This window comes from Carassius carassius, chromosome 45, assembly GCF_963082965.1.
Source record: "Carassius carassius chromosome 45, fCarCar2.1, whole genome shotgun sequence".
NCBI lineage: Eukaryota > Metazoa > Chordata > Actinopteri > Cypriniformes > Cyprinidae > Carassius > Carassius carassius.
Window position 1 is genome coordinate 20,662,293 of NC_081799.1, and position 22,743 is coordinate 20,685,035.

The window sequence follows — 22,743 nt, forward strand, 5'->3', positions numbered from 1 at the left end:
GTAGATATAGTAGATTAATATCATTCATTAATTCAAAATGTCCTTAAATTTAGCTTCACGTTTTCGTTTATGTATTAATTTAAATATGCATTGGTTACTGCTCTGCTAAGTGCAATGTTTGTTAATGGCTTTTGTTTATTTTTTGGTTATTATAAAGTTTTCTTATTATAAAGTAGTCATTTACTTGCAGATGCAGTAAAGAGACTTGCATCCAGTAGTCATCTATCTACATGTGTCCCGTACGGAAATCTGCAAAGGAAAGTGTTCTCCTTTAACTGCAGAGGTCTCCCCATCCCCTCACACACCTTTACCAGCCCGTGGTTCCTTCCTTCACAGAGCAAGAGGCGGAGGAGAGGACGGAGATCGTAGATACGCATCCTAGTTAAAGTCAATGAGAACTTCTCTTCGGAGGAAACGGGCGTTTGTGAAGGAGCTTCGTGACGTTTGGAGATGCTTTTGATGGTCTCAGTCGGTGATATAGCTGCGTTCATGGTCAGAACAAAACCAAGAGACCATTTCAATGACTCAATGTGCTCGTTTTGAGGAGCAAAGGAGACGTTTCTGTAGGATTCTCAGTCCGGAGACGTGATGTCTGCCAGCGCGCGTGCCCTGCTCTTAGGTAAGTTTCCTCCTCTTGCTTGAGAGTGATGTTTTTGCAGCTCTTGTCAAATGTGATCAGTTGTAGAGATTTAGTAGAGTTGTAGACTCTTTAGTAGTTGATTTGGCTGGCGATAGTTTCTACTAATGTGACTTTTAGATCACAATCGGCAACAATAAGCAATCAGATTATGGCAAGCCGTTTTAACATTTTTTAACGAACTAATATTTATTTTTATGGACTACTTAATTTAATTATTCCAATATCTCATTCTTTATCATTTGCTAATGTGCATTTTTAGTGATTTGAATCATTTTGATTATTCAGTAATAGTATTTATTTCTATCCTGGTAACAATTGCATATTATTGCCATTTAATTTTATGGGGGTTTGTGGTTAAGATGTGAACTGTTTTCTTCTGATTATATTTCAGTTGTTACTGATTTCTTGTTAAGTTTTACAAGGTACATCTAATTGTTTACTTACCATGTGTAATGAAGTAGTCAGGATAACTATTTTAACTAGCTTAATCTTATTAGGGAAGACTTCAGTCTTCCTTTGTGTGCTGTATTATTCAGCATCCGCATATGCATTAATTAATTAATGCCTTCCTGTCCATGAATTAAGTTATGCTTTTATGTGTTTGTTTCTGCAAGTGGTCTTAGATGTCTGCTTCTCAGCCTTTTCATAAACTCTCTGCGTTGCAATATTTTAAAAGATACAGTACTGAAAGAGAACTCATTTAAGGTTGAATTTTTTTCTCCATATTTCTGCAGTAGAGATGCAGATATTTAGTGTTTGATCCTGACCACACAGAGTGAAGCCAGGTATAAAAGATTACACTTTTTTTGGTTTGGATCAGCATTAAAATGTTTCTGCATATATTTCAGACTGCACTTTTTATGTTAAGCCAGGTCCCTTCTATCATTTTATGGTAAAATCTGAAAAAAACCTACTGTTTAAGCCCAAAACCTGTTTAAATGTCAAAAGTCTTTTACTGTGCCTGTCAGCACCACTATGTTCGGTTAAAGTAAAATAGGCAAAGAAATGAATGATAGGATGTGAAATGTTGCTATTATCATGTCAGGGTATGTTACGTTTTCCTTTCAGTCCTCTGTAAAATGATTTGTCCTGCACACCTTAGCAAACACAGAGCAATCAAATCATTTGATGAATGTCTAATACTATTGTGGCAACTGTTTAGAATAGTTTTATTTTGCAGTGACTAAATATTGAATCTTAAAGAACTGTGACTCACCAACCTTAATTGGCACATTTTACCTCCTGGCCTATTTTACCTGTCATCATCCTAGATATAACCAGATTTTCATGTCCTTAAGGAAATGGCAGTTCTTAGTTGCATGTCAGCAAAGTAATAGTGGTAAAGTTTTAGGAAAGCTTAGGTTGTAGGCTTCGTTTCTGTGTAAATGAAATGTCGCAACAGCCCTAAACTTTGCTGTTGTCATGACATTTATGTGTGTCTTATTTCCAGCTGCGGGAGAATCAATACATGAGCTTGAAGTTGTGTGTAAGGTATTTTACTGGTAATGTGATATATTTTACAGTGATTCTAGATGATCAGTGAGAAAAAATATAAGGTGAGACTTATATCCTATTTTATCCATTGGGAATCGATTGTGAAAGCTGTTGAGAGGTGTTTGGAGCAGAGTGGTTGAAAATGAAAAGGGCTTGATGATATTAGGCGAAAAACAGTTCAGAGGTAGATCAAGTTATTGTATTTTGATGAGAAATTGCATTTACGCTGTAAAATGCATGCATAAATAGCACTTCATGTGCTTTAAACCACAACCTGTGTGCGTACTTTCAGTGAAGTGTTGTGACTAGACAATAAGCGACACAGAGAGATGCAAGGCGCTTGAGTCCTCAGACTCACACACATACAGGAGCAAACGCCACTGCAATTATCATGATGAGCGCTTTCATTAGTTGCATTAAAACAACTGTGCTAGACAAGCCGTACAAACAACTCAACATATCACAACACCATCATCCACACCCCGCAGATACGCCAACACAACACAAGAGAAGCTATCTGTCTGCCTGTCTGTCTATCTAATGGCATTACATTTTCATTCGTTTTGGGCTTTCTTCTGGAAATAATTGATCATTGTCTAATTGTAAAGAACATCTTATTCCCTGTAGCAGCAATTATCACTCCTGCAGTCCTAAAAAGTTGTTTAGTTTGTTTGATTGTTTCTTTCCTCCCTGTTCCTCTAGTGGAAATACGCTCATGAAGAAACAGCAATGGCAAATTGATGCCATACCAAAATTACAGTAGTTGCTCTTTAGATTATATTCCATAAGGGAAGAGATATTATATTATATTATATTATATTATATTATATTATATTATATTATATTATATTATATTATATTATATTATATTATATTATATTATATTATATTATATTATATTATATTATATTATCCAGTTTGTGCAACAAAATATTAGAGGTATACAAATTAGACATGCACATTATATTGGTACCATATCAATTATGTGCCGTTTTCTTTCTTTTTTTATTTGTATAAATTTGCAATGTTTGATGTTGTGTATGCTCATTTCCACTGTATTTGTATATTGTATACATTTAGTCATTTTGCAGGTGCTTCATCCAAAGCGACGTACAAATAAGACAGTAAAAGTAACAAAAGAGCAGCAATATATAAGTGCAAATGAAAAAAAGAGAACTTTTAGATGTTAAAATTTATATGAATTTTGCCATTATGTAGTGTTCACTTAAATTAATATATATATATATATATATATATATATATATATATATATATATATATATATATATATATATATATATATATATATAAATATATATAAATATATATAAATATATATAAATATAACTCTAATAATATAACAACATTGTTAAATGTTATTATTGGTCATTCGCAAAATGTAGCCTATATCCATTTTTTTATTTAACACACACACACACACACAAAACAATTGTTAACATTTAAATTGACTGGTTTAGTGTTTTATTTTTATTTATTTATTTTTGACAAAATAGTATAAAATTCCGTTTTTATTATCGACCATACATACAATAATTATTGCCTCATCAGTATCAGCATCAGTATATTAATATTGGTGCTTCCCTAATATAAAACAAAAAACCTTTTGCATTGCTTAAAATCCATATTTGTTGCAGCATCTCAAATAAAGAGTGCGTTATGAAGCAGATCTTAGATCAGTCTATTTTTAGACGGATCTCTAGGGGCAGCAAAGTATCTGTCAAGTATAAAGATGACATGGGCATCTAGAACCAGAGGTCAGGAAGTGACATCCTGCTGTGTGCTGCCTCCGCCCCCCACACGCTCTTGCTCATTCTTGCTCTCTCGTTCTCTCTCTGCCCTGTGAATGTTGCTGTCAAACAGACTTTAATAACAAAAGCTGCGTGTAGCATTCTGAAATATGGAGTTCCTTACTTGACCTCAGTGTCTCTAACCCTGCCCTTGATGAGACCATGACCCATTCACCGCCAGCATCTGCCTTTTCTTAAACAAAAACATGGGATCATTTGTGTGCTGTGAAAAAAAATACAAGTAAAAAAATCTCCCTGTCATACTAAATGTTTTTCTTCCTAATATTTCATGGCAAAATAACATGAATATTTAATAGTTTGTTTATAATTTATGAATTTATGCTTGCTAAATGGATGTTCCGGCATTACTTATTCAGATTCCATAAATACTATATAGTGTCTTCCTTAATGAATCCATTTGTACAAAGAAACTCGATACACTTCCCACAGGAATATGAACCCTATCAAAGTGCCATCATCAAAAAGCTGGGAGTCACTAGCCTGTGTGAGCATGTTTTTGGATGGCTCTGGTAATTTAGTAACTTCAGTCAGGAACTGTAGTCTGTTTTTTTCACCACCTAACTCTAATTTAGCTCCTGATGAGCCCGGCTTCACATGGACCATGTCAGCTATGTGTGTGTGTGTGTGTGTGTGTGTGTGTGGGTGTCCCCACAGGGCCCCAGCGCTGTCTTTAATTAGTAGAGCACATCACAGCAGGGCCGGTCCTCACTGAGAGTTGTGTCATTCCGTTCAGAGAAATCACAGTGACATCCTTTCTCCCACCACACGCACAGACAGCACCAGCCGCTTACCTCCTCTGCACACACACACACAAACACACACACACACACACGCACACACACAGTTTAACATGCACAGACTCGTACACATGCTGGTATCAATCACACAGCTGTACATGTGCACAACACTTCCAGAAAACAGTCCAGCAGTGTTGCGGTTTGTGTGAGTGTGTGATGGACAGTTTTGATTGGTGTCATGAAAGTGTGACATTGTACCTTGTCTTATTTACCGTATGACACCTTACCCTTGAAGAACAACATGAGAATGATAGAAGATAAAGTCATCAAAAAAAAAAAAAGTTTTTAGCATTGATAATAATAAGAAATGTTTCTCAAGCACCCAGAGTAATGATGCTGAAAATTCAGCTTTGTTATTATAGTTATAAATGGTATGTAACATTCTGTATAATAATATTAAAAAAAATTGTTACTTTACACAGTATTACTGTTTTTATGGCATTTTTTAATCAAATAAATGCAGCTTTCTTAAAAAAAATGTTTAATTATATTTGTGTGTGTGTGTGTGCGTGTGTTGATAGACAGACAGAAAGAGAAACAGATAGATAGATAGATAGATAGATAGATAGATAGATAGATAGCATAGAAAGGATGTTTTACCGCCCCTCTGCCTGTCCCTGTGCTTTTAGTGTATGTTGGTCATCATTGCTTTGAAGCGTCTCATGGCACAGGCCACTCTGACCTACAAATCTCACAGCACTCTGAGACACGAGTGAAGAAAGCGGCCAGCAGATTGCAGTGGAGTGTTTCAGGCCCAGAGCTGGAATGATCTCCTTTACTCCTGGTTTTCCTGAGACACCGTGAAATGGTTTAGATTTACTGTAATCCAAACCACATGCTCTCACCTCAAGCTTTCATTGTGGAAAAACCAAAGAATTTCTTTCAAAAATATTTGGGGGAGGTTTGCATTTCAGCGTTAACTCTGGATTTATAGGCGGCATGACGGGATGATGTTACCTGAGGAGCTGGCAATGATTTGGAGGGTGTTTTTTGAGAAAACACTTCTGATACTCTTTTAAGTTGATATTTATCTCTTTTTTTATTTTTATTTTACTTCTGACCACCCTGAAGATCAATTTGTCCATTTGGATATTTCTATAAGAGTCGTGTTTCTTTAAAAACGGGGGAGGAAAAACAAAGACTAGTATGTAATATTATTTTTCTAAGCTTTTAGTGCCAAGAATGAAAACCCCAATCACACCCCTCCTCCAGGATTACAAACGATTCACTCTACACATTTATTAACTCTGCTGTCCGGTAAAACGTGTTGTTCCTTTCATAAAAGAGCAAAACCTTTTAATATGAGAAGCCAGACAAACAAAGAGTGATGTATATGTTTAAAAGTATTTATTCATCTTGTGCATTACATACTTCTAATCTAGTGTTTATGAATAACATCTGATGCCAATTAATGCATAGTTTTTTTTAATTGCAGTGATGTACAGTGGAAGTCGCTGGAGAGTAGAAAAGCAGAAATATGAAGCTTCATGTTTTGTTTTTTTTTTGTTTTTTTTAAAGCACTTTTAATAATTTTCTTCCATGGATGAACTTTTGGTTATGCATTTCTGACGCATAACATTATAGTTGGCACACATGCTGGAAGAAGCTAATGAGGTTTTCGCTTTCTCTCCCTATTTCTTTTTCTTTTTTTTTTCTTTTTTGCTGCAGAACATATGGCACCAGCACTTCTGTTTTTTTTTTACAAGTCATTAGATATAACTTCTTAATGAAATTGAGCTGTTCCACTGCACTGCACGTGTGTATTTTTTTGCTCTAATTGCTCCTGTTGCATCAATGCATTCTGCTCACCTACAGAAACAAGAGCAGCAGCAGTTTTTGCCATCTCACATCGCTCATTCCTTCACGGCTAATACCCCCAGAAGGAACACCCACAGATTACATTTGGCAACTTTCTGATTATGGTGCATGATTCAAGATGTATTTAATATTAGGCATCCCTTGAATATAATGCAGCACAGAATGCCCTGGGAAAATCCTAGTTCATTTGATATATTGTTTTTGGGCTTTTGCCACTCTTTGATATATAACATGAGACTGAAGGGAAACTTTAGTGGATAGACAGATGGAATGGGTTTAGAATATGGCGCAGATAAAATCAAACCCATTGCTGCATCCCATTTGGCGTCCTCAGTAGTATGCAAGATTAGAATGAGTGCATCTTAAATCATTGCATGCTAAGAGATTAGGCCTGGGTGATTAAAATAAAATTTTTAACACCCAGTGGAATGTGTTTTATTTTTTCTCAAATTCAGTTTTATTTTTTACCAAATTCTGTTTTTCGGTACGCTATCAGTGCTATCGGTACGGTGCACGTGTGTACCGAATGACCGAATACAATATTTTGTGCGCGGAACATAGGTACATTTTCGTGTTTTTCAAACGAACATATTAAGTGGCGGAAGTCTCCGCGTTCAGCGCAAATCCCGCCCTGCAGCTGATCCGTGCCTGATGCGGCGATGGCGCGCTGCTGCTACTGTAGGTGACATAGAGGGAGGCCGCCGACAGACCAGGCTCTTGTCTTCACGACAACAATATCTATACTTCATGTTGAGCATAAATATAAAGCCTACTGTTAAAGGACACCGTCAACAGTATTGACGGCAAAATATACTATGTTTGACAGGTGCAATATGCCAGTGTGTCAACGGCCTAAGGTTTTCAAAAGCCATCACGCGAGTGTGAACATCACTACAACTAGGAAAAAAAACTATTGTAATTCAAACGCAGCTCCCTTCGGCATTTAAACAGACCTTTGCTCTTAATTCCGATCGGGCCAACGCAATAACGAAATCTGAGCAGGTCTCCAAACTTAAACTGTTGATGCTGCAACTTTACACTTTGTAAAAGTTATATATATATTTTAAATATGAGCAGGCCTACAAGCTGGGATTGGTAATGCTGCACTGTAATCATAGTTATTTATTTATATTTTTCATTATATTTTATTATATGATAATATAGTATTTTATTTAGTGGAGAACTTTGCAGCAGTATTTTATTTCTTATTCTTTTTTTAATTCTATATATATTTTATTAAAAAGTATTTAAAAAAGTGTAAACAAATTGTAAAAAAAAAAGCTTATAGTAATGAACAACCTGCAATTTAATGTTTCCATTTCTTTCCCTTACTGTACCGAAAATGAACCGAACCGTGACTTTAAAACCGAGGTACGTACCGAACCGTGATTATATATATATATATGTATTTCTGGAAAAACATAAAGTATTTATATATACACATACATACTATACAGTGTATATATATAATTTATTTATGTTTTTCCAGAAATGCTCTGTTGTGTATTTACATTTGTTCTGCAGAATAAATTCTGGTCAATAATTTTTCAGGTAAATATTCCTTTAAAAATAATGTTTTAATAATAATTTTATTAGCAGTAGTACAGTAGTACTATCATTATTACATAAAGTAATATTTCTGTCATGGTTTCTTCAAGTTAAACTAAACTTTTATTTTGACGGGTTATGTTTCTGTTTGTATACATGACGACAGTTTAACTCAAACTGTAAAATCCTGATGAAGCGACTCTCAGAGCAGTTCTAAAGATTATGTTCATTTGTTCATACACTTGTATTGAGACAGCAGAAGCTGAAAACACTGCATGCACGCAGTAAATAAAACAACAAATCTACATTATTCAGTCAGACACAAAGAACATGCAGGATTTATATTTAAATGGCAATCTTTTGCGTATAATATTCACAGACACTTATACATATTGCTTTTTGATTTAAGTGTACTGGCCTACTTTGATGTATCCATCCAAAATTTGGCAAATGCCATGACATTCCACATAATACAGTATATTCTGCGATTCCTTCCACATTTTCCACATCACGGAAATCATAGGGCTTGATATTACCATATCTATATATGAGCAATAGTATTCTAAAAAAAACAAAACAGGTTGAATTCACACAGTTTCCACTTCTAAACTGCAGTATTAGCATGTAAGTGGACCGCTGAAGGGCCTGCCTGAAATAACCTGAGTCTCCTGTCAGTAAAATTGGGTTCAGCCGCCCCAGCCCTTAGGAGCTGACACCTTCCTCCTATTGTTCGTTAAATACTGAGGGCTTTGTGTGTGTGATGTGTATGAAAAGCTGTATTTTAAAGGACTGTCTGGTGTTATTTGCGGTACGGAGCAGGACGAGTCAATACAGGTTCTGCTGCGGCTGCGTGTCGGGCTGCTGTTTCCTGCTGCATCTATTCTGAGCAGCTTTACCTTGGTGTTCATGCGGTATGACAGCTTAACTGCAGTGCGTGTCCCTGCTGGAACAGACGAAAGGCGAAGGTCTTGCTTAGATGCCCGGTCTTCCTCAGCGTGAGACGAAATCTGGCATTTAAAAAGAGGCATGCCATTTACTGCGTCCAGCAGCAGAGGAAAAACAAGATCCTGGGAGAAATCTGGCATGGGATAAAGGTTATGTTGATAATGCCATTTTTGTTTGACTTTATTATTTATAGACTCCTTTTTGAATTTCTAATAGAAATACATCAAGTTTTGCTGGCCCTGAGGAATAAGGGATATTTCACTTGAAAAAAAGAGAGACAGAGAGAAATCTGTCATCATTTACTCACTTTCATGTTGTTCCAAACCTGTAGGATGTTAATTCCTCTGGAGAAAAAAAATAAAAGTTTAGTAATATGTTGATGCTGTCATTTTCAGTGTCCTCTAAAAGCACCACTCAAGTAATTGTAAGTAAATGTAGTCATTGTTTTTTTGTTTTTTTTAAGTCATATGATAGCTTTCATACCTGTAATAGTAATTATTAACTAAAACGAAAACAAAAATTTGTTCCTTAAAATAAATGTTAATTAATAGTTGTTAAACTGAAATAAAATAATATTTATGAAAAAAAAACATTTTATTTCAGTTGTCAAGGAGACGTTGCTTATTTTTTATTTAGTTTAACCTTATGTACTAGAATGACATCAAATAATAAAACTGAAAATATAAAAATAAAAACTAGTTAAACTTTAAATAAAAACTATTCCTACTAGTATTCCAGTGATACTAAAATAATTCTGAAAAAGAAAGAAATTATAGCTGTTTTACTGATAATCATTCTAAACCCTCATTCACGTTTTTATTCACAATCATGAATATTCAAATCCTGTGAATGAAAAAAATGTGCTATGGCAAAGGGTGGAATTATTATTTATTATTATTGTTTATTTATTTTGTTTCCTCACACAAATCTTTTGTATGATTTGAAATAATGCACACACATATTAGTTTTATGGCATTTTATGGTGCATTATTTCTTGACACCCTCTGGTAAGTATTCCGTTTCATTGTATGAAAAAGATGAGCTGGAACATACAGTATGAACCTACTGCCAAACATCTCCTTTTATGTTCAGCAAAAAAGAACGACATGAGAGTGAGCAAATAATGACTAATGCTGGAAAACATCATAGCTGAAGTCTTTTCTGAAGTCACAATAAAGAGAAATCCATCGAAGCGAACAGGGCGGTATGAAATAACAAGGGTCTTCCATCGGCTGAACGTCTCTTGATTAAACAAACATTACTCATGTCAACAGCGTATGTCTCTTTCTCTCTCTCCATTGACCTCTCCTCTGTACTGCTCCTGTGACGTTGACTAATGCTGAAACCAGGGCAGAGTTTCCACTGCCTCCCCTTAATGAGCTAATTAAGTCCGTGGCTTGCGGTTTTAAAGTAGCTGTTGGTAGGCAAAGGAAATCTCAACAAACATGCCGACTTTAGGTTTGCATGAAAGCATCTCTGACATTACATGGGTGGCACAGGAGAGAGATTTATGTAAGAGATTTATTAAGACTCTATTACTGAATGGCTAATAATTCAACTTTGCCATCACAAGAATAAATTTATTTTTTTAATATATTAAAATAGAAAACTGTTATTTTAAATGTTTTACTAACAGCTAGCTTAAGCCCAAACAGTCTTTTTACGTTAGAATAAGTATAGAATAATTTGCTTCAGGAAATAAAAAAATTTCAAAACTTCTTGTCATTTTTTGGCCTCTGGTTGTTTTCAATGTACTGTGGCTTCTTTTTCTTTATTTGGGACTACGCCAATTTGCGCTGCACTTTGTATATTGCGTTGGTCTATATGTAAATGAGATGTTGTGTCTGTGTTCATTAATTTGCATGTTGTTAGTAAATCACCTGCAGAAATGTCCGTGCCTATTGGCGCAGTCTTGCTCCCTGTTTGGTAAAATCGACCCTTAGTGTTTTTACAGTATTTTAAATCAAATAAATGCAGCCTTGGTATGCATAAGAGACTCTTTTAAAAATTACAGACCTTAAGAGTTTTTAACCATAGTACAAGTGGACAGACTTTATGCACGTAGTCAAAAGCACAGTGGTGTAAGACTTGAACGAGTGAAAGAACTGCATTAGCACATCTTAGCATTTATCTGTCTATTCCAAAGATTATTAATGATGATTGTTTTAATCTAATGTGTCAGTGCTGCGTCTGAAGACCTCAAAAGTAACTCTAAAAATAAAATAACAGTTGAGCTGTGTCTTCAGGGAAAGTTTGAGTCTTCTCCTCATTAACGTGCAAGGATTTACATGACACAGGAGATTTTGACCAACTTTGACTGCGTCGTACGATCTCGTCTGACTCATGTGAGATGAGTGATGCATGAGGGGTCTGTTGATAATGAGTCTGCATTATTTGATGTCATGGATCAGCATTAGAAAGATCCGAGATGACCTTGTGTTATGCAAACATGGGACACCTCACTCTTCATAAGGGGAATGACTTTATAGATTCTATGTGCATGGTCGAGTACGTGAGCGGAAAGCTTGCTGGAGGGAATGACTGTGTGTGTGTGACTGCTCATCCCGTGCTGTGAATGTGTGAGAGACAGATGTCAAGGTTAGCTGACATGAAGGCACAGTGCATTCTGCCGTCAGCATGTGATCTTCAGAAAAGGAGAGGAAGAAAGAGGCAGTGTGTGCAATGGAATACTAGGCTGTTGCTCACTGCATACTACACACTATATATTATATATATATATATATATATGTATATATATATGTATATGTACTTTCTATTATTTTAAGTTAGCACATTAAACAGTATTTATTTTATTTTATTTTATCATTTACTCACCCTTGTGCTGTTCCAAACTTGCAGCTATTGAAGAAATGCTGATATTTTGAACAATTTCAATAACCAGTTTTGGTTCCCATTGGCTTCCATGTATTTTTTGTTCATACAGTGGAAGAAAATGGGAACCGAAATTGTCTAGTTACAAACATTCTTTAAAATATTTTCTTTTGTGTTCCAGAAGTTAAAGAGGTTTGGAACTGCATAAGTGTGATGACAGAATTGTATTTTTTTTTTTTTTGGTGGACTATCCCCTTAAGAAACATGCTGAAATTCAAATAAACATTCTTAAAATTAGATTGACACCATTTATTATGTTGCAGTTCCTAATAAAGTTAATGGCTGATTGCAACTCAAGTTATATATATTATATACTAAACGAAGCCAATTTTTGTCATATTTGCTGCTTGCCAAGTGTTAATTTTGGACCTCAAGTGCGTATTATGCAGTGTACTTTCCAACAACAGTTTACTACATAACATAATCATATTGCATGTTTAATTCAGCAAGTTGCATCTAATTAATCTCAGTTATAGCTATAATTTTTCTGCATTTTAAATCAGGTTTTTTTTTTTTTTTTTTGCTTTTAGCAGTCTGATCTAATAATTAGTCCAAAGGTTGCATAATACTTATGATTTATTCATCATATTTTGAATGGAAGGTCATGTTAAGTCACTGCTTCGTGAGATATAATATAATATTGTGCAATATGTTTTTTTTTATAAATAACAAAATAAAAGAATAACAAAAAATTACCCCAGTGTACAAATTGTGTACTGCAGAAGTAGTAAGAGTAGTTTTGTAGGACTGAACAGGCAGAGCGAAGTGAGTCTTGCCTTTTTTGGAGTGAGAATATTTGATTGCCTTTCATTATCTGCCAAAGTGTTTGGCAGGCTTGTCTTTTTCTCTTCCACTTTCTTTCACCCTCCTGTCGGCCTACCTGGCTTCCTGCCTCTCTGCAGCACTCTAGCTCAGCTGGAGAGCTTCGTCTCAGAGGACATCACATCGGACCCCTCCCCTTGCTCTGTTATATTACAGCATGTCATGTTCCCCATTTAAATGTCAATTGGACTAAAGATGCCATCAGTGCAGCATGATCGTGTCCTCTGTCCATGACACTTTTATGAGAGGTAGAGCGAGACTGTAATCACAGGACACACATCCACTCTTACTGTCCTGTGTGATCTATCTATCTATCTATCTATCTATCTATCTATCTATCTATCTATCTATCTATCTGTCTGTCTGTCTGTCTGTCTGTCTGTCTGTCTGTCTGTCTGTCTGTCTGTCTGTCTGTCTATTGATAACTAAAGCAAAAAATTACGATTTGATGAGAACTGTGTACACAAAACAAAATTATTATAACTTTAACTACAATTAAAATGAAGAAAAATTCAAAATATGAACTAAAATTATAATAGTATCTAAAAAAAACCACACACACACACACACACACACAAACACACATATACAGGGTGCGATTTGTGAAAAAACAGAGGGGGGGAGTGGTTTGAAACATTTTAATTCATAAAAATAAACCATGATAACATGAACTAGATGACGTCATGCGCTAATTAGCATATTTGTGACATAAGTGCATCGTATTGTATTGCCTCCTTATGCTCACATACTGCAATTTAATTTAGCCATTTAATTAAATTATCAATAAAACTGTTTTAACGTTTCTGTTGTCAGACAACGGAATGAATATTATAATGACTGAAACGCAGTCCATTAAGAACCAGCTCTCAAACATTAATCTGCACTAATGAAATCAAATACACATACGATAGAGTCAGTAGTTGTGCTGTGACTGATGTCGGCTATACTTGCTTGTAAAATAGAGTTAGAAGCAACAGAATATCTTTTTTTTTTTTGACTGAAAGTGCTGCTCCTCTCTGCGCTCACTGAACAGAGCAGATACAGAAGAGAGGCTCGCGCTGGGAAAGAGAGACCTCGACCAAGCGACCAAGGCGCCAAGTTGGCAACTCCACTGCCCAGCGGAGCGGCTTCAACCGGCTCGTAAGTGTTGATAGGCTATTACTCGTGAGGTGTAACCAATCAGATAGCGCCGTGGGCGGGACATTGAGCAGGTCTGCAGAGTGGTGAATACAGAGAGGCTGCGCGGCAGATATCAGCCAGCCAAAGTATCGTATTTTAAAATAAAATTGACTTTAATCAAACCACGGATCCGTAATAAGTTTTGTGATCCGTCTCGCCACTAGTGTAGTAGCACTAATCACTTTGAGGGGGGCATAAATTTATCCCCACCGGGGATAAAAATAATTAAGCAGAGGCAGTGATACATTAACCAGAAAGGGTATATATATATATATATATATATATATATATATATATATTTCTCACACACGCACACACTTACTTTAAGTTACTAGTTGTAAAATCACAAGTAGAGTTATAGCAAGCTTGAGCCTGTGTATCAATTCACCTGAAGTCAGCAGCTTTCATAATTAATGATGCTTTTTTATGTTTGTTTGTTTGTTTGTTTTACCTCTCATGTGCTCAGAGAGAGATGTGCTTGCTCAAGTCAATTAATGCTGCAAGGGTCCTCACAAAATCAATGCAGAACTGCTGCACTGATTGAATTATTTCCTGTCTCACGCATGGGGGAGAGAGAGAGAGAGAGAGAGAGAGAGAGAGAGAGAGAGAGAGAGAGAGAGAGAGACTGCTAAGGAAGTCAACCAGAAAAAAGACACACTCAGCCTGACCCTGAATTTTCGTCAATTTTAGCAGCAATATCTTCTTTATGATTGGATTTTTGTTCAACCACAGTTAAATGCTTTATTTCTGTGTTTGGTTACAGAAAGGAAGTGTGCTAGAACACTAAAGCCACATGCTTTTGTATAAATTGGGTTTTGAGACACATAATCAATAATACATCAATTCTAATTGCTGAAGGTCATTTATTGAGCTCATTTCCATAGTAACAGGATTTAAGTACATCCCTAAAGCTTCTGACTAATTTTAACTTGACGATTGTGTAGAATCGTTCAATTACTGTACTATAGCATGATGCAATCGATTCAAAATGAATCAAGAAAATATCTTTATAAATATTGACTCAATTCTCTTGAGTTTACTGAATCAGCACTCTTTTTGCGTCAGTGCTCAAATTTTATTATATTTTTTTCCATGATGAAATTGCCCTATAAAAGTTTCATGTAAAACTATTACATTTGTAGATGTATCAGACAATCTCTAACCATCTTGACTCATTATTTGATAAGACTACAGTTAATTTAAAATAGTTTAAGATTATAAATAAATAACAATATGATAACTGGACACCTCATGCGATTAAGTTATGAGGTCATGTGACATGTTGTGATTTTGTGAGAACCATGCAAGTTTAAGTTATTATTCACTTAAAAACATCCCTTCAGTCATTTTCTCCAAAAGCTGCTTGGACATCAAACAGTTTTTACACCTCAAATTTAAATATGCAAATGCAAAAATTAGATGTAAAGGCTATGGTAGATGCCATCTTAATTACCCAGCATCCAAGTGGTGAACAAGAGACATCGGCCAGGTGTTTGCATGCTGTGAAGCTTTCCTGTTGCTAATACTCGGTGGTTAAGGTATTTCAGCTTTTTAAATGTGTTTTGTGTGCATTTAAGCAGTGGCTTTTCAGTCTCTTTTATGGTGAGTTTAGGTTTGTTGTGATGGCTCTGTAATGAGCTCACACTATTGTGCCTGCTCATAATAACTCCCAGAATGTTCATATCTTTCCACAGTCTCCGGTGGATATCAGCGCAGGCCTTTGAAGTTTTCTCTCACTATTTTGAGTTCACTCATGTGATTCATTTAGTTTCAGTTTTGGGTTCCTCTGTTTTTTTCACACTCCTGAACTGATGAAAATATGAGAGGCGTCGGAGCTCCAATTAACTCCGAAGCTCATTAGGAAACAAAACAGAATGGAGTGGCACCTTCAGTAATGGTACGGAGGGTGAACACAGAGGAGCAGATTTGTTTGCCTTTTTAAGTTCTCCACTCTTTTCCCAGAGTTCCACAGCGTTTATTAGGAGGTGGTTAGAGAAGTATTTCATATTATTTCACAATGAGCTTCTATTATCCTCCTATTAGTCCCATAAAATGATTTATGCTGCAGCTGCTGTGTTAGTTTTATCGCAGTTTTACTTTCCTTGGGCATTTTTTGGTTTCCAAATGAATATTTAACAAAAAGTAGCTTTTCACCTCAATTAATTAACGTATAATTTTTTTTTTTTTTAACATTGATAACCGAGAATCTGTTTTCTTTCTCTTTTTTTTCCAAATGACTTGTTCACTATATTCCCATTCTGTCAATTTTTATTAACTTAAAAAATCTTTCCTCAGTAATGGCTATCACATGCTGCTCAAAGCCACTTGGATGTCTAATCTGGTTAAAATGTTTTTATGCAAAAAATTGGAACATGCAAATGCACAAAAGAGAATTAGAAGATTTAGGACAAGCTTTTCAATGAGAAATAACTCCGAAATAACAAAACCGTAGTTGGGCTACTTGTTCATGAGGTGTTACTATTCTAATTTTTATTAATATTTTTGATGTTTAAATTTTTATATTTTCAGTTTTAATTTTACTTAAAGTTTTAGTAATGCTGTTGGTTTTTTGGTTTGTTGTTGGTTTTGATCCTTTTTTTATATCTCTATATTGTTTTCATTTTGTGTTAGTTTTTATTATTGAAATAGTTTTTTTTTTAATTAAGAAGTTTCATTTTGTATTTTTTTATTTTAGTTAAAGTTATTATTATTTTTTTGTATTGTTTTACATTTAACTTCAACTGTAATAACCCTGGTTCGCAATGTTCTTTTTCATACGTTCTTCAAAACATCTCCTTTTGTCTGAAAGAGAGTGGCATTTAATTCATTGTGGAATAGAAGAGGAATATCATTTCTGCAGTTTTTGATTTCATATATTGTCTCTTGTGTAATGACAGCAAAAGCCGAGACCATTCAAAGAGAAACAGTAGAAATGAGCTCTTTCAGTGTCAGTCTTCTTTTCTTGAAAGCACAAGGCCGTCTGAGTAACTCTCCATCTTTGGATGTTCCTCACACATTTCCTCTGTGATATTAATGAGATGCCACAACAGAATTAATCACAGTCTTTGTGGCTCTTCACTGTGAAAAGCTCTTCATTAGAATACAGCTCCTTTATGCTGCTGTAATTCAGTGCCTTTCTTTCATAATTCTGCTTGATGATATAATTCAAGCGTTTGTCGTCCACAGACAGAGAACAGTGTCCGTTATATTTTTCTCTGTGGATTCTGCATTCCACTGAACACTGAATTTTTTTTTACACCACTCAATAATTTCCACTAAGATATGCCTGTCTTGAATGGAATGAGGAGTCCCGATGGCGCTGAAACAGTGCTGATCTTCATGTACTTCCACAGGATTTAAGGTTACTATAGAAGTTTAGACCAGTATTTTGCATCCCTAACTACACCTATACTATACTTCTGTACTGTAGCTTTGGTTTTTACTTAACTGTTTCACTAGTTTGAAATACGCTGAGCTACCACTGTGCTTCTGAGGCTACATCTACATGACAATGATATAGTCAAAAACGGAAATGTTTTTCCCTTGCGTTTTTAAAAAGTTTCACGTATACAGGTTTTCAAAATGATACGCATTCACACATATCCGTAAAAATGGCCAAAAATGCTGTTTTATGTATACCAGGCCAGTAGTTGGCACTGTCACCTTTTTAGTAAACAGTACCAATAGGAAAGTGACGATTATATGTTGTATATGATGCATCTCCACTGTTGGTTGTAATATTGGTGAAATAAATCCACACTATGCTAAAGAAGGGTTAGCAAACTTTTGGGCAGCAACAACAGTACCATGTACTCCACCATTGTTGTGTATGTTTGTTCGTGCTTGCCTTTAAAATCAACACGTACACTACGCATGTCTACATACCTAACATGTACTCTGCACGCACATGAAACCTGTTTTAAAAAATATGCGTTTTCAGTCCCCAAATCGCCATTGTCGTGAAAACAAACAGGTAAAATGCATAAAAATGTTCCCGTTTTTGGCTGAAAACGTTGTCATCTAAACGCCCCCTGATCATACAGTTAGGAAGTAGTTGGAAGTGACACTTCTGTTAGTTACTTTTAGTTCCACCGCCGAATGTTAGTATGCAAAGAAAGTGAGAAAGAGTCGAGATGGCCTCGGTGGAGCTCAGTATGAATCCTGTAAGCCCATGATCTGTGGCCAGTGGTGTTGGCAGTGTAAATGGTTGGCGCTCAAGGTCTCTGTGAGCCAAGATATGGCACATTTACTCAAAGGGGACTGAAGGGATCAGCTGAACATGTTTCTGACGTTTGTACAAACGTGTTCCACAGCCTGAGCCTCAGAAGTCACATATGTTCATAGACACACAGGCCCGCACACATCACATGTGCCAGTTTTTGGTGCCATGCTTCTGGACCATCAGAGGGAGGAACTGTTTGTAATGGGTATAAAACCAGAGCAGATGAAAGCAGGTTGTTGTGTGTATCTTGTGGGCACTGGCTGGAAAAAGTAATCATTGGATTGTAAACAGGCTTCTCATTACTAACATGATTTGATCAAGCTTGATAGCTGGAATGAATAATGACGCTGATGGGATGTTTGGTTGAAAACACTGATTTTCTAAACCAAGATATGAAGCTCATTTGTGAAGTGTTGGGAATAAATATGTCCATTAGATATCATGAAGTTGACATGAAGTTTTAGTATTGTGGCGAATGCAAAACATTAGCTCTTATAGATGAAGTTTGGCATTTATGGTTCCAAGAAGAAACTTCAGCATTCATGGAATCTTTTCATTGCACAAAAGTTTCTTTAGGTAATTAAAATATTCTTTACAATAAGAAAAAAAAATGGTTCACTGAAAGGTTGGTTGGGAAACAGAATTGTTCTTCTATGGCATCACTGCAAAACCCCCTTTTGGAACCTTTATTTTGAAGAGTGTGAGTTTGTCTGGCCAGAGCACTGCAGCTCCCTCAGAGATGGCCAATGACGAGAATTTTATTAAACACATTGCACAGGCTGTTAATAACAAAAGAGAGACACACCGTAGAGGCCGTAGGGAGCTAGAAACAGCTATTCCACCAGTGTGTGTGTGTGTGTGTGTGAGAGAGAGAGAGAGAGAAAGAGAGGGCATTCTTTACACACAGCTTGAGGTGTTTCCCATCTGCCACATGGTAATTCTGACAGCTTTCTCAGTAACAGAGATGGATGAACTAGTTACATTTACAGTTTTCCATCACAACCGCCTTTTCTCCTATGTTTCTAGATATCCAACATCATTCTTTCCTCATCTGATGATTTATCTCACCCCATATTATGTCTAGGCTCCAAACATACTTTACAGAAAAAACATACATTGATAATCAAAAAATCATTGTTTCTTCACCAAATCAGCAGATTAGAATGATTTATGAAGGATCATGTGACACTGAAAATGATGTTAAAAATGACACTTCAGGTATTTTTTCAATAATTTTAACTTGGAAGTACATGAATTGTCTTTACCATTAATTATAAGATTGTTCAGTACACCATTATTTCATTTTTTGTATTTTTGCTCTAAAAGTAGCAGCTTACAGCAAGAAGGAAACTCTATCACCCCCTTGAGTACTGAGGTTTGCTACCGCCACAGCAATGCACAAGAGCACGTTAGCTATGTAACTAACACCACACACTTGCATAGAATGTTTCTGCCATTAGTTTATTCTGTGGTCTCGCTTTCTGCTCCAGTTTAAGAAGGGAAGAAATACTTTATTTTCTCAGTTTCTTATTGATTCCAATATTATTCTTCACCATTCATGCATAGCTTGGCCGCCCATAATTCCTTTATCGATTAATTCATTTACTCATTCGTAGTCGTGAATTGAAACCTGTCATACTGGAAAAACTCATCTTTCGTTCAGGACAGAAAGTGTTTGTCCACATTGAGTTTCGCGTTTTTCTAAACTCAATATTCCATTACAATCGTGGCTCATAATATCCTGCTTTAATTGGTTTCAGTTGTCTATTTGTGAGTAAAGTAATTGGAGTCTACTGCATCTCAGACTGGAGACTAGTCTGATCAGTTTGGAAACTAGATCAATTTCCATATCCATCAAAACCGGTTCCCTCTCGGATTAGCTGCCAGCGCCGTCGCCGCGACTGATCTATACGCGCCTCGTTGGCGGGCAGAGGCAGATTACGCTCAGGTTTTAGACTCCTAACTCACACAGGCGTTGGAGTCTTTCCGCCCACCTGACAGACGTGCAATGCCCAGGGCTCTGAATGATGATCACAGTTAACATGAAAAGCTGTGACTATCAATCGCTCTGGCCTGATTAAAATACTACGTGATGAACCGTATTTACCGGCCAGAGGTACTTTTTATAGCAACGCTTGGTTCTACACGCGGGTGTGAAGATGAGGTCAGCAGTGCTCTGTCGCATTCCTCATAGATCTCCCGAGAGCGCGCTGTCATTCTGCGGTGAACGCACACTCACATTGTGAAAGAATAGTAGTGGAAAGCATCTTTAGTGGCAAGCTGTGATTTGTCTTTGGTAAAGAGAGAGATATGGAGAAAAAAATTAACAGCGAAAATAGTCTACTAGTGCATCTGCGCTTGAGTTACAGTGCTTCTCAGCGGCTTGGTGGTAGAACATAAATCTGAGAGCAGTCTGAGTCATAAACCTGGCGGGATATGAAACCCCAGCGTAGTGCATGATGGCATAGTTTACTGGGCGCTGTAAAAGTGCCTCAGATCACCAAATATCCCAATTACTATCTCTTAAATACTTGGCTAGTTTATTTTTTTCTTTCCTTAACCCATGATTCCACAACCCAGCAAGAAATCTTGACTAATGTACTGCTGACATAAGAAATAATAGTCAGAAAAATCACATTTTATAAAATTATACAGTTCATTGAAACTATAAAAAATAAAAATAAAACAGCAAATGTTTTTTGTTGAGTATCTAAGTATCTAATTAATATCTAATTAATATCTAAGGTTTTATGCCTCTAATAATATAAAATATAGATCTTATACTTGAGGAGGGAAAAAGTTCTGGTAGCTTGTAATATTAATCATTGAGATTTTTATACTGAAAAAAAGATTTATTGAAAATTGTAATTAAAACATATGCTTACAATAAAATAAAGTACATATAAATATCTGTTGTCACTGTATGTCCCAATAATATGGCTCTCAATAATATGGAATAATGCATTGCAATACAATGACAATTAAGCGATGAACAAATAAACATTCCTCAAACACCTGATTACATTTGATACATAGAATTAAAAAAACCTCACCCAAGAAAATGACGTAAGCATGGTCAAGTATACTTAAGTTGGTTGCTTTAGTGCAGTGAAAATCTCATGCTTGTCGAGCCTGGTTTATGCTAAATAAACCAGCATGAAGTTTTGAGCAGAGATTTCCTTAGTGTTTTGCCTGCAATGCAGCATTCCCGTGTATTTTGTTTCGTCACGTCTTTATGGAAGAAAAGACATTCAGCTTTGACAGTCTATGGCTCGCTGAACATCTCTGCCCCCTTCCCACGTTTAATATGACCCAGGCTCGAGAGTATGTGGATATTGAATTATTGAGAGTGGATAGCTTGACCTTTGCTAGTGATATGAATCAAACATTAGCGAGAGATCCAGCTGAAGAAATTTACAGGGGCCACATCTAATAAACGGAGGCTAGCAGGGTGAAGAGAAGTGCTGAGGCTGGAAAATCCAGAGATCCATTACCCAATAATTCATATGGAGGAAAGGCAGCCCGGGTAACCGCAAATGCAGTCGATCCCGGGTGGAGCGGCAGCAGGAATGGGTGGGAACAGTCCTGTGGGAGTCCTGTGGCTTGCTGCGATGTGCTTTGGTAGAGTGCTGTCATGATTTGTTGTGTTAAAACTATCTCCACTGCATTAAATACTGTATACAGCGCCGTGTTTTGATTTAGCTCTAATAGCAAAGCTTCAGAGTCTTATGTTTCCTATATTGTTGTCTATAGAGGGCTAGGGCTGGGCAGACAAATAAGAATTTACCCATCATTCAGTTCATGACATGAGAATTTAAATTAATATTGGAATTTCAAATTTGAATTGGAAAGATTGGATGAGAAATGTATTGAATTGCACTTTTCATTTTTTTGAAAGAAAAGTCTCTTCTGCTCACCAAGGCTACAAAGATTTGATCAAAATTGCAAAAATGTAATATATGTTTGTCATTTTTTTCCTGGGATGGCAAAGCTACATTTTGGCAAAGCAAAAATGACTCAAGTCACGTGGTCCTTCACAAATCATTCTAATATGCTGATTTGCTGCTAAAGCAACATTTCTTATTTCCTGTAAATTTTGAAAACAGTTCTGCTGCTTAATATTTTCAAACATTTATTGTTAATATCTTAATCAATTTAATTGGTCTATTAAAAACTAATGCTTAACGTATCCGTTTTGTGGGTTATAATATTAAGGGTAATTCCTACTGAAAAAAAAGAAAGATACAGTATTGTTAAAAAACAGCATTAGAACTTAGAATTTCTTCAAATCTATTTGTGTAATTCTACCCCCTGCAGTTAGAATTAAAATTCTGTTTTCTGTTTGCAATCTCAGTTCAAATTCTCAATGTAAATTTTGCTTAAAATGCATTCTAATTGTTAATCTTCAACTTTGAAGCCAGGTAGTGAGATATGTGGTAGCTTGTTTTTATCATCAAGCATGTCGAGTCATACTTATGTTATCAGTCTCACGGTTTTAATGGTCTCATTTAAAGACAAAATGCCCTGGAAAACAAGGATCTTGATACCTCTGTAAGG

At 36.0% G+C, this 22,743-nt stretch overlaps 1 protein-coding gene across 1 annotated transcript in view; it reads left to right on the forward strand.

Annotated features, from left to right (window-relative positions):
* Nucleotides 1-211: 211 nt before the first annotated feature.
* Nucleotides 212-22,743, forward strand: part of LOC132127521 (CXADR-like membrane protein) — a 46,853-nt gene continuing 24,321 nt past the window's right edge. The window contains exon 1 of the mRNA XM_059539425.1: nt 212-619. Coding sequence (XP_059395408.1) covers nt 589-619 — 31 coding nt within the window. The 5' untranslated portion in view covers nt 212-588. The remainder of the gene's footprint in view (nt 620-22,743) is intronic.